General features: G+C 38.4%; 2 protein-coding genes across 4 annotated transcripts in view; both read left to right on the forward strand.

Annotated features, from left to right (window-relative positions):
* The first annotated feature begins 1,394 nt into the window (after nucleotides 1–1,394).
* LOC109992220 (olfactory receptor 52D1-like) lies at nucleotides 1,395–3,109 on the forward strand. Its single transcript, XM_020644745.2, has one exon. The coding sequence runs from the start codon at nucleotides 1,395–1,397 to the stop codon at nucleotides 2,316–2,318; it is 924 nt and encodes a 307-aa protein (XP_020500401.1). The 3' UTR covers nucleotides 2,319–3,109.
* Nucleotides 3,110–5,293: 2,184 nt separating this feature from the next.
* adarb1b (adenosine deaminase RNA specific B1b) overlaps nucleotides 5,294–12,602 on the forward strand; it is a 127,865-nt gene continuing 120,556 nt past the window's right edge. For all 3 annotated transcript variants that reach the window (XM_020644756.3, XM_020644755.3, XM_029279499.2), the window contains exon 1: nucleotides 5,294–5,491. The gene's annotated coding sequence lies outside the window, so the exon portion shown is untranslated. The remainder of the gene's footprint in view (nucleotides 5,492–12,602) is intronic.

The raw sequence follows: 12,602 nt of genomic DNA on the forward strand, positions 1-12,602 counted from the left end.
GTTTAGATCTGATTCTTTAGTTACCTGTTCCCAGTTGACTTCCTTCAAATCATGTTCAAAGTCAGCTATTTTTGACTTGGGAATTGCTGTTGTTAAAATTAGATTTTCTGTTTTATTGTGGTGGATTAGGCGTTTTCTAGTTAGCTTTCTTACCATCAGTGTCATGTTGTGGTCCGAAAGGCCAGTGATGAGATTGTATATTTTTATTACTCTCTCTGGTCTATTTGTAAAAATTAGATCAATAAGGGTTTCAGTCTTTCTTGTGATTCGAGTTGGTCTATCAACCAGCTGTTTGTATTTAAATTTCTCCATAATTGGCTTTTTATCCCCAAACAACATACATTCACAAGAGTTGTCAACAACAGAAAGAAGCTTCTTCAGTTCATTATAGAAATGTACATCATGTGATGGAGGATTGTAAAGCACAGCAATATTAAATTTCATGTTAGGAGACAGAATTACATTCAGTGCACTCCAAGTTTGAATTCAGTTCAAACTCTAGGCATTTAAAATGCTCCCTAATATAAATTTAAATAAAACCCTCCCCTTCCCTTAAGCCTATCTTTCCTGTAGCATGTGTATTCTGGTATGTTAATAAGGTCGGTAGGAACATTGGGATTTAACCAACTCTCAGATATACACAAAAAAATCCAGAATACAATCAATAAGTAAATTTCGTATCTGGTCTATTTTTGGTAGTATGCTTCGGACTCGCGGACTAGTGATTGTATTTTTCATTACTTTATCAACATTACGTCAAAACAGGAACTGAATGAACAACAATTCATCTTCAGAAGGACAAAGCAACACGTTGTTTGCATGTTTTTCTTGATCTTGTAGTTCTCCTGTGATGTGTCATGGGTGCGCGAGTATGTGTGAATTGGGGGTTAGACTATTGAACGCAAAATAATAAGCCCTCCATCCCCCCTCAAACCTGCACACAGGACTACCTCACTGGACTGTGCAATGAAATTTAACAGTACACATTTTGTGAAATATATTTGATATCTTTATAGAAATTGTATACATAGTTTCATTATTATACCTATTTATGTCTGCACCTTATTCTTATGTAAATACTTGCTGCTGTTTTTTTCTTTATCCTGCACTATAACAAGCACACTGCATTAAAATGTTGTTCTTATCTGCACTGTAAGGTACAATTTCAATGACAATAAAGAAAGTCTAAGTCTAAGTGAGTTGTATTGTTGTTCATTTTGTTTAGTGTTTACAGTTTGTTACTAGGTGACCATGAAACCTCTAATGATTGGTAGGTGTGTTAATGTGGGCGGACAAAATATGAATACCAGCAAGAAGAAAAGAGTGCACTGAGACCGTAAGAGACAGAGTTATCCCTCAAAGAGGGAAAAAGAGAACATAATTCACCTGCCAGGATGGATAATGTATCGTCAATGTTTTTTCTTTCAGGTTTGAGTGAGACAAGGAACTACCGCTTTATTATTTTCTTTCTCACTTTACTTTGTTACTGTATGATATTGGTGATCAATTCTATTCTCATTGTGACCATCATCATTGATAAAACTCTGCATGAACCAATGTATATTCTGTTGTGCACATTCTGTATGAACGGCCTTTATGGGTCATCTGGTTTCTATCCTAAGTTTCTCTGGGATCTGTTGTCTCCAGTTCATGTTATCTCATACTCTGGATGTCTCATCCAGGCTCTAGTGATGTACTCCTTTGCCTGCAGTGATCTCTCTATTCTAGCAGTGATGGCGTACGATAGATACTTGGCTATATGTCGACCGCTGCAGTATCACTCCCTCATGTCCAAGCAGAGACTGGTCAAGTTAGTGTGTTTCTCTGTGATTACACCTTTTTGCATCATATCAGCGAACATCTTTCTAACTTCTAGATTAAAGCTGTGCGGTCGTCATATTGCCAGGCTGTTTTGTGTGAATTGGATTATTGTCTTGCTTACATGTTACCCAGCTGACACTACTCTGAACAACATTGTGGCTTATATAACGATAATATTTTACGTACTTCACGGTGCATTTATAGTGTGGTCCTACATGTATCTCATCAAAACATGTGTGAATTCTGTAGAAAACAGGGCAAAGTTCATGCAGACATGTGTGCCACATTTAGCCTCCCTGCTCACTTTCCTTGTGACTGTACTGTTGGATAATATGTATATGCGATACGGTTCAAAGGATTTACCTCAAACCGTCCAAAACTATATCGCTATAGAGTTTCTTATCATACCTCCAATTATGAATCCTTTAATCTATGGTTTGAAACTGAAAAAGATTCAACACAGAATTCTGCGTTTTCTTAACTTTAAAATCAAATAATGATGCCACAGACGCTTCATGTGGCACACATACTAGATTTTGTTTTTACATAAAAGATATTGTTCCTAAAAACATAATTCAAAATGTTGTATGTAAGATATACTGTATTTAAGAAGAGGATATTGCAAGAATTATTGTGGCTTAAATCATAATCATTGATTGAAAAAGCATAAATGCAGCAGAGGCTTAAATCAAATGCTGTTTTTTTTAAAGTTTATTTTCATATGTCTGCTTTCAAACACATAGCCGTTGTGTAGCTGTATTTTTAAAGACTGTATATTTAAAAGCAAATCTCATTAAAAATACATGTTTTGCATTCAGTACACCGTCTGTAATAACAAACAGACCATTGGGGTTAATACTTTGAGTCTGAGTTTGTTTGCCTTAAGCCACTGAAGACGGGCTTTGTCTGATACATCTACATACACAAAAAAGATATACACATTTAAGATTTTGGTGTGCTGTCCCACAAATACTATCAAAAATGTTTTTGTTGAGGATTCAGCACCCATATAAGTTACTGGGGGGTGAGTGTGTTTTCTGATTTACTTTCTGGACCAATAGTTTTGAAAAATAGAAGGATATAAGTTAAAAAGTTAAAGGAATTAAATGCAAAGCTGACATGCTCTTACCGGCAGTAGTAAAAGCCAAGCATAGAAGTTTGGTGTGGACCGTCAGCTCTGATTTTTTTTTTTTTCATGCTTTAAATAGTGGATTTTGTTTGAATGTTAAATTTTGTACAAGAAGTGCAAACTGAAATTCTTGGCATGTTCACATGTCTCCATATACAAAGTGATATACATGAGCAAAATATTGTGGAGATTTACTCCTCATTTGTTTGGTATGAGTTTAAGAATAAAATAAATGTATTTTAAAGCTATTTAAGATGTTTTAGTCCTTTAAAATATTTCTAACATCTTTATGATTTTGAAGAAGAAAAAAAAAAACTCTGCAAAAATAGCCAAACATTTTAACAGCAGATAACCTGCATAAATGTAGACCATTAAGGCAGATAGTGAACAGTATTCCTGATGTCTTGTTGAAAAATATTACAAATTGCCTTTAACAGTAAGGGCACCAAACACAGATCATGTATTCAGTTAAGACAGTTTAGGATAGTTTCTCAGCATCTCTACAATTTGTAATGCTTTTGGTCTCAACCTAACCTTAGTCAGCCTATAGAGTAGCAGGCGGGCCTTCTCAGCCTCCAGGTTAATAGCTACAACTCACTCGCTTGCAGACATATCAGTGACGCATGTAATTATGAATAACTCTTATTCTTCATAAAATCAAACTAGATGAGTAAAACAAAATCCGCCTCCATACACTGTGTACAAAAAACACATGAACTGTTACCAAGATTCAATATTCCATTTTTGTTTTGTCATTTTTCTCATGTATCTGCACACATGAAAAAGACAAAATGCTGTTCTCCCAGCCCCCAAGCAGTGTGACAGAAAGAAAAACATGTAGACACATACAGGCCTACCTGAAAGTCTAGTAAGGGATAAACATGTAAACATGTGTATGCCAACTGTAAATATGGGCATTTTAATAAAGGTGTTGTTACTTCTAGGGCATTTGCAGCCAGCCTCAAGGTGACAATGGAGGAACTGCTATCTTTTGCACTTCCACATTGGCTTCATATTTCAGCACCAGAGGCTGCCGCTTGAGTACATTTCTTGTGCTATAAAATAAGCCCATTTAGAGCTATTGTTTGTTGTTCTTGTAACTATTAGCCTCGGTTGCTCCGTAAGGTTTAACCAACATTTTAAAACAATCTCTTGTTAGATCTTAGGAGAATGTTTTTCTCATCTTAATTGTAAAATAAAGGGAGGTCGTTTATACCAGCCACCCCTGAGTATGGGGGATTTATATGATTAAATCCAAAGGTAAAGCCTTAAAGCCAATTCCGACATCCTCAGGGTTGAGTTTTTATCTGAGTTTCCATTGTGGAAGTCAATAAATCAATTTCAATTTTTATTTGTACAGCGTCAACTCATAACAAGTGTTATCTCGAGACACTTTACTTAAAATACCTTACTCTTTGTCTGTTAACATTACAAAAGAGCAGGTAAAAAGACCTTACTCATTGTTATGTTACAAAAAGCAGGTAAAAAGACCTTACTTATTGCTATGTTACAAAAAGCAGGTAAAAAGACCTTACTTATTATTATATTACAAAAAGCAGGTAAAAGACATTACTTATTATTATGTTACAAAAAGCAGGTAAAAAGACCTTACTTATTATTATGTTACAAAAAGCAGGTAAAAGACCTTACTTATTGCTATGTTACAAAAAGCAGGTAAAAAGACCTTACTTATTGCTATGTTACAAAAAGCAGGTAAAAAGACCTTACTTATTGTTATGTTACAAAAAGCAGGTAAAAGACCTTACTTATTGCTATATTACAAAAAGCAGGTAAAAGACCTTACTTATTGCTATATTACAAAAAGCAGGTAAAAAGACCTTACTTATTGCTATATTACAAAAAGCAGGTAAAAGACCTTACTTATTGTTATATTACAAAAAGCAGGTAAAAGACCTTACTTATTGTTATATTACAAAAAGCAGGTAAAAGACCTTACTTATTATTATGTTACAAAAAGCGGGTAAAAGACCTTACTTATTGCTATGTTACAAAAAGCAGGTAAAAAGACCTTACTTATTGCTATGTTACAAAAAGCAGGTAAAAAGACCTTACTTATTGTTATGTTACAAAAAGCGGGTAAAAGACCTTACTCATTATTATGTTACAAAAAGCAGGTAAAAGACCTTACTCATTATGGCTATATTACTTATTGCTATATTACAAAGTCGGCGTTAATGACTGTTCCCTTTAACTTTGCGTGACACTGGTCCTGCGAGGGGCCGCCGGCGAGCGCCAGTGGCAGCTCCGCACCACAGGGCGGCGCAGACGCGTACCTCGAGACAGGCGTCGCGTGAGCACATCCAGCAGAAGAAGAAGGCCGACCAGCAGACTGCGAGGGAGCACTGCAGTACATGCGACCATACAACCGCTTCACAGCCAACCCTGTGCTCGGGTTTTTTTTTTTTGCTCTCCACCGCAAGCGACGACACGGAGGGAAAAAACAGTCGTGTCTGTTTTGAAGTGAAGTGCCCGGAGAAGACTACAACCTGCCCCGGACAGTCAAACTTTCCGTCACAACCCGTGAGTAGGCTTGTTAGCTTGTTATTTTTTTTTAAGGGGCTGCGGAGGATGAAACAAACGGGGTTGCTAATATGATTCCGGTTGTGTTTATGTAATATTAGGCTGGTAATCCTCTAGGACAGATCAGACCTTTTTGTATTCAGCAGTCAAAATGTCATCTTGTTGTTCAGCATAATATGCACTTCTAGCTGTGTGAAATGACGCTGTGTGTAACGTTATGCAGCACGGCGGTGGGATTTATGGCTGTCATCTTACCTCAGCTTTGCCCTGTCAGTGGTGCTTGTGAAGGTCTTCCCGGGAGACCGCATCATGTACAGTTCACAGACATGCAGTGATATTTTTGGGCTATGCTAACTGCTGCAGCATTATGAAAGTGTGAGGTTATCTGTATGCAGGTGTGTGTGTGTGTGTGTGTGTGTGTGTGTGTGTGTTGCAGCCTTCAGATAATGTGTTGTTAGACATTGGGTCGCAGTAGCTCCATCGGACCTGCGAGCAGAGAGGCTGCAGAAAGTAGGCTACGTTTTTACACAGAGCACAAGGTTTCTAGGAGAGGGTTGTTTTAGTGCTGCAGCATTGTGACAGCTATTTTGGTAATGCCTGCCTTAAAAAGAAGCCACTGAATACATAGAAAGTCAGTCAACTCCTGGACTTACCTCAAAGGAAAAACAAAAACAAAAATTAAATCAAAGATGAAATATCATGTTGCTGTAACCATTTCTGCATTTGATAAAAAACAGAGTGGGAGAATCCTACATCGCATCCCAACCTGTGAATACTCTGCAATGAAGGAAAGTCAGTTTATATGATAACTCACTATGTGCTCATTTCTCTCTCTTTTTACATTTTTTTTTTTTGATTAAGCTTTGAATTTTTCCCCCCACACACACATTGCTCAGATAAAGCCAACCAGCGTCTCTCTAAGTGGCGCCTTTCCTGCAGAAATTCTCCAAAGTAGTTATAGTTGTGTGTCAAGGATGCACTCCTCTTATTACTTACTCCCCGTGTACTAAAACCAAATGCATAATCCAACAATAATCAATTTGAAAAGCTCTTTTGGTTATTATGATCAAACACCTTCAGTAAAATCCGTACAGTATAAGAATGCATTGGTCTCCTTTCTCATTCTCAAAGTGTTTCCAATATTCTGTGTAACTATCAGTTATTTAACTAATACATTGACTTAATCTTAATGTGCCGATGCTGGAGTCGTATCTGTATGGTAGCGCTACCTTTTCCAAAAGTTTTTTTTTTTTTACACATTATTTTTATATTGTGTGGGCTGTTTGGCATTGTGTACTGTTACCATGGAGGTTATGGGGGAGGTTTGTCTTCAGGGCTTTTTGGCGCAAAGCCTTTCTGTCAGAAGTCGTGCCTTTTGGAAATCCTTCTGTAGGGTTGTGTAAAAAAAAAAAAAAAAAACAGCATTGGCCATGAAGTGAGCAGGTGAGGGGGGGGGGGTGAATAAGTCATACAAGACTTAACTCGTATTACTCAAATAATAAATCACTTAACTCAGAAGATCCGTTTTAATCTTTATCTTTAGAACAATAAGAGTTTGACTATCTCTTCGTTTTGTGAGGTTTCGATCTCTTGAAGAGGCATTTTCAACTTTCATAGTTTGACTGCATGTACAGTCTTTAACTCTCTCCTGTGCAGACTCTGCTCAGCTGTCCGCTGCATGTTTCTGTGTTTGTGAGTGTGTGTGTGTGTGTGTGTGTGTGTGTGTGTGTGTAGTGAAGGAGATCAGCCTTGTCCTCGGAAAACACCAACACAGAGAGCAAAGGAAAGGCACACAGAAGAGAGGCTCCATGCAGGACCATAAATCACCCTCAAAACTGTATTTTCCTCTCTGCTTCTCTCATTCCACGTTTCTTTGAGTGCCATTTAAAGAACTAATCCCAAAAAAATTACCCCTGGCTTCTTTAATGATTTAGAGCGGGTTCCAATTCAGATGATGGTCGCAGTCAAGTTTCTGAGTCTTTCTCACAGGTGCGTTGTCATTAATAATTCACTTTGTCACTCTCTCTAGTTTTCGCTCACAGATAAGAGTCCTTCCTGTGCTGAAATCATATCAAACTTTTCTGGCCCACACAATATCTGCGAAATCTCAAAATAAGCCACAACACTGACAGAAAGCGTTGGTATAAGGTTGATCTCAGTGGTAGTATAGTAAAAGCAACTGTACCTCTAGTGTTACACTGAAACAGTAGACCTGATAGCTCAATGCATAAAGTAACAATATATCACATTACACATCTTGTTTGAACCTTTTTATGATGTTGTTGTTTACAGACAAAGTTTGGTTTGTCATCAATTTTGGCACTTTGACATTGAGTATGCTTTACCTGGAAAAAAAAAAAAGAAGCAAAAATACTTATCACATAAACAGTTTCAGCTTATTAAGGTCAAGAATAATAAAGAGTTTTTCCTGATGCGACCACCTCCTTCAAATTTCATTTGCTACTGCTATCCCGGCATTATGACGATTTTGTGGCGGTGCTGTATCTTTTTTCAGTCCAGTGGACTATAATACGAGCTGCCAAAGGAGACAGAAAGGGAAAGTAGAAGTTTTTTTTCCTTATATCCAAAGGCTTAAGGCTTAGAATTAGCAAGGGACTTGAGGAAATGCCCCCCCCCAATATCCAGCTACCACTGAATTGTCCCTATACCAATACTTTACAGATTCTTCATAGCACATTCAACCTGCGGAGAAATCATTCATGTGAGTTATTCTCTTTAAAAACCTATACTAACCTCTTATTATTTTGTTATAAAATGTGTTTTTAAAAACACAATAAAAAAACAATGCTCTCAGTTTTGGCACTGCGACGATCTGTGTTCTTTTGTAAAAACAGGAATAATACTCGTTACATCATACTTTTATCTCATCAAGGTCGAGAACAATAGATAGAGTTAATGGCAATAACCTGCTGGTGTACAAACTGTCAGGAAACCAAAACTACAGCAGCAAAGACGAGGCTGTAAGCGTTTGTTATTGGTGTGTTTGTCTTGATGGTTGTTCTGAAAACTGTTGGCAAGATAGTTTTTTTCAGAAGTCTAGTTTTGCTTTTTGTCCTCAGTGGTATGGGATACACAAAGGGGAAACTTTGTATTTTTAACGATGGGACGCTTGATCTTTGGACAGTTGAAGCCTGAGGGAGTTTGTAAATGGGAACGGTTGAGAGCATCTCATTGGGGCTAACGTTTGACCTCTTCCATCCAAAATGTTGATGTTTCAGTGATTTTCTACAGAGTCAAATTAGCCAGATAACTGAGATGGGACTGACCAGTGCGTTTGATTTTTTGATGAGTTACTACCCGCCTCAAGGAGCACGGTCTAAAATAAAAAATCAGTGTTGAGTGACAGTTTCTTTATTTGCCTTTAGCCGAAGGTGTTTCCCTTGAATGTTCTCTAATCCCACAGGGAATTTCCCTTCCAGATTATTTTTGGGGTGTGAGATTTGGCCTAAAGAAGGGACAAAGACATTTTCCTCTGAAGGAATGGTAAGATAGCTTTGCAGGAAAGTGATACAGGTAAAGTTTTTTTGCTGACAAACATCACATGGATAGATTAGGTGTAATGATTAAACGTATTCCTGTGGTCCGGAATAAAGCATTTTTTCCTGTTTTGCTGTGTTAAAGGAGGTAATTAAAGATTTAAAATGTCAGAGCCCACTAAACAACACATGTCAAACAAATATGGATTAATAAGTACAAAGGCCAGCTATGCTAGGCTTAAGTCTGTATTCCCTTAATGTGCTGCAGTGCTGCTCCACTTGCTGAGGCGACAAGCTTAAAGAGGAGAAAACTGCTTTGGCCAGAAAGTTCACTCAGCTCTGCAGCATTGTGCCACCTCAGGAAAGCTGCATGCAGCCGAGATGCTGCGCTGGCTCTGTTTGAGAGGACCACGCAGCAGCAGAAGCAGAGAGGCTGCTAACTGCTACCACTCAGGCTTATACATTTTCTGTTGGCTGTCAGACAAAAGAGGAACCTATACTGCTTTACTGATCACATAACGCATAAACGGAGGCAGCCATCAGCGTAGCCATCGCCCTCGCACAGCCCCATGTGGACGTGGCAGCTTTCGTCATTCATCCATATGTGTCCTGACCCCAGGGCATTGTTGTTTGAGCCCTGATGGATACAGCATTGCTCCATCATGGGGATAGGGCTCTAAAAAAAGACAATACATTTCCTCAGGATTTGCGGTCTGATGGGTGCTGATCAGGATACATATTTGAAAAAGACCACATGGGCTCAGAGTCAGCTGGTACAGTGAGACGCTGCGGGATCAAGCTATTAATAACTGTTTAATATAATGAGTAACACAAAGCATTCTTACTCACCTCCAGAAAATAAAGGCCTGCATGAATAATATGATTGATGACCCCCAAACTGACCTTGAGAGAAAGGGCACTGGGTCAATGTTCTCACTGGTATCTGTGTTTTCAGCCTAATCTTGGTTTTCTACTCATTTCGGAGACTAGGTTTACGTTGAACTTTACAAACATGCTTGGCTTCTGCAATATGTGGCGGGAAGAGCACCTGCTAGATCTACCAGTAATTGCTAGCTAACAAAACATCTGAATGCAAAGGTTGGATCAAGAGAAATTCCTCTGGCTGCCTCTGCGCTGGATGCCTGCCCTGAGTGTATTTCTTTGCTATAATAGGGGGATGTTAGTGCTGTTGAAACAATGTCAGTCCAGGCAAAGTAGTACAGAGTTGGTTAAATTTAACTTCTTTCAGCGGACGAGTGATTTCATGAAGTATCAAGAGCAATTCCATAATGAGTAATGTTGATGAAAACAAGCTGTCTGTCTGCAGGGTTTATAACTCTCCAATTAACAGTTCTCTTCTAATTACAGCATGAATCCCTCTATAGTGCCTCTGAATGTTTTTTTGTCTATCCGCCCTTTTGAAATGTGCACATTTTGTCATAGAGGGGCCTCTGTGACTTCCCTGAGCTCCTTATCAGTATAACCACTTGCATACTCTTCATCTTTGTCCTGTGTACTTTTCCTGTAACACACCAGACATCCTGTTTTCGTCTCGCTCAGTTGTTAGGTTGAACATCAGCTACAATTGTATTTTAGCATCGACTTGTTAGTTCATGCAGTCTCCACAACTTCATGTGTCTTCTTTTTGGGGGGATTTTACAATGCCAATTATGTTGTGTTTATTTCCTTTATAGATTTAGATATCAAGGAAGGAAAGCGTTGCTAGCACCCTGTATACAGATGAAGGATTAGAAAATGCTCCACACTCAATGATGGCCATGAAAGTCCCAGTGAGCAGCATATTTTAAGCTGTTTTAAAAAAAAAAAAAAAAAAAAAGAGATGCATTGTGTACAGGAGACAGAGAGTCCAAAGTAGGGGTGGGATTTGTGTTTCTGGATGCACGATGACTGCCGTATTTGTACCATCATTTTGCCCTCTGTATGATTCATAATTGTAGAAAAGGCCGAATGTACGATCATTTTGACATTTCAGTGTCCCTTCAACCAAACATTGTGTGTGATTCGAGAGCAACCAATCACATCAGCATGACTGAGATGGCCATCACATGACACGCCCTCCGCTCTGCTGCCAGGCTCTACCTGCCAATCAAATCATCACCTTATGCCCTACCCAGGGCAGGGTAGGGCATAACCCTAACCCTCTGGGCCACTAGTTTTCAAAGATCACTGGCCCAACCATTGTAACCTCTGGCCAGGGAACGTTACTTTTGATTGGAAAAATAACAGTCACCAATTTAATCTTGAACCATTCTGACGCACGAGCGCTTGATACGTTGATGCTGTAGCAGTTTTTAGCGAAACGTTTTTAAAATAATTACTGACAGACGTCTAATTATGCCAAACAAATTGTATGAAAACGCTTACCATCAACTTAGGATGCTACTTAGCTAGACGCAGAACAGAACTATTTACACATTAATAGTTTATTCCATTGTTTGTTTGTTTCTTTAATGTCCTGTGCATGGCATAGTTTTGCCATTCAGTGTGGTACTTAGGACACTCCTCTTTTTTTCTTTTTATTTGTATGGTAGTTTTGAGTAAAATCCGATAATTTTAAAGCTACAGTACGATATTGCTGTATTTTCCGTCTGGCAACACTGGGTGGAAATAACAGGGTAACTCACGATACAATATGTGACACATGGTGTAGTTTAGCAATAATATCATGATTCATCGACATCACAATTGATAAATTGCAAGTCAGTCATATAATGATACTAGGTATGTGAGCAATTTCCTGACTAAAGATGAAAAGTTGAACTACTGGTTAGTTTAACCATCATTTTATGCTGGTCAAAAGATCTGTCTAAGTAGCCACCTGCCACTAGCGAGGGTTGTATCTCTGGTTTATAGCTACTGCCATACTGGAATTATGCCCTACTACTTGGGTGTAAACCAGCACAAAACTGGTAACCACAGCTGTCCATCTCAGTCTGTTTGGGAAACTGCTAATAGAACAGGTCAGTGAAATTAGCATTTGTTTGTGTCATATAGCACATATCTTTGCACTCAACAGGTTTAAGCAAACGTTAAATCCACATGCCCAATGTGGATTTAAATTAGTTGTGAATTTTAAATTCTTAGTAAAGAAACCTCAGTTTCTCTCCCCCTACATTGATATCACTTCTTTAGTCATAAATGTGCATGAAAGAATGCCAATTACTCTGGAACTAATCATAATGTGGTCGACTGAGATTTGAAGATTGGAAAATTGAACTAATAAAATGTGTTGTTGTGAGGTCTTGTGCACTTGTTGATTGTGCTTAAAGCGATAAATGAGCCATTGAGCCATGATTTTTCTATATTTATACATGTTCTTTGATCACACTTTGATGTGTTATTGTTCTTTGATGTGACTTCTGAAGTGACAGTGATGCGTGTTGATGTGTGGGTGATGGAGAGGCTTTGTAAAGCTCTTTTTTCCTTACTGGCCTTGAAAGCCACAATATTAAAACAGTCTGTGTAACAAGCAGCTCATGTGTTTAATTTGACATGTTTGCCACAAAATAATGAGGCTTCCCGACGACCTTGCTGTTTCACATTTCACTGCGACTGTCAAACATCATCCTGCAATGCTGTTGTTTCCTCCCAAT

The sequence above is a fragment of the Labrus bergylta genome, chromosome 13 (genome assembly GCF_963930695.1).
Source record: "Labrus bergylta chromosome 13, fLabBer1.1, whole genome shotgun sequence".
Lineage (NCBI taxonomy): Eukaryota > Metazoa > Chordata > Actinopteri > Labriformes > Labridae > Labrus > Labrus bergylta.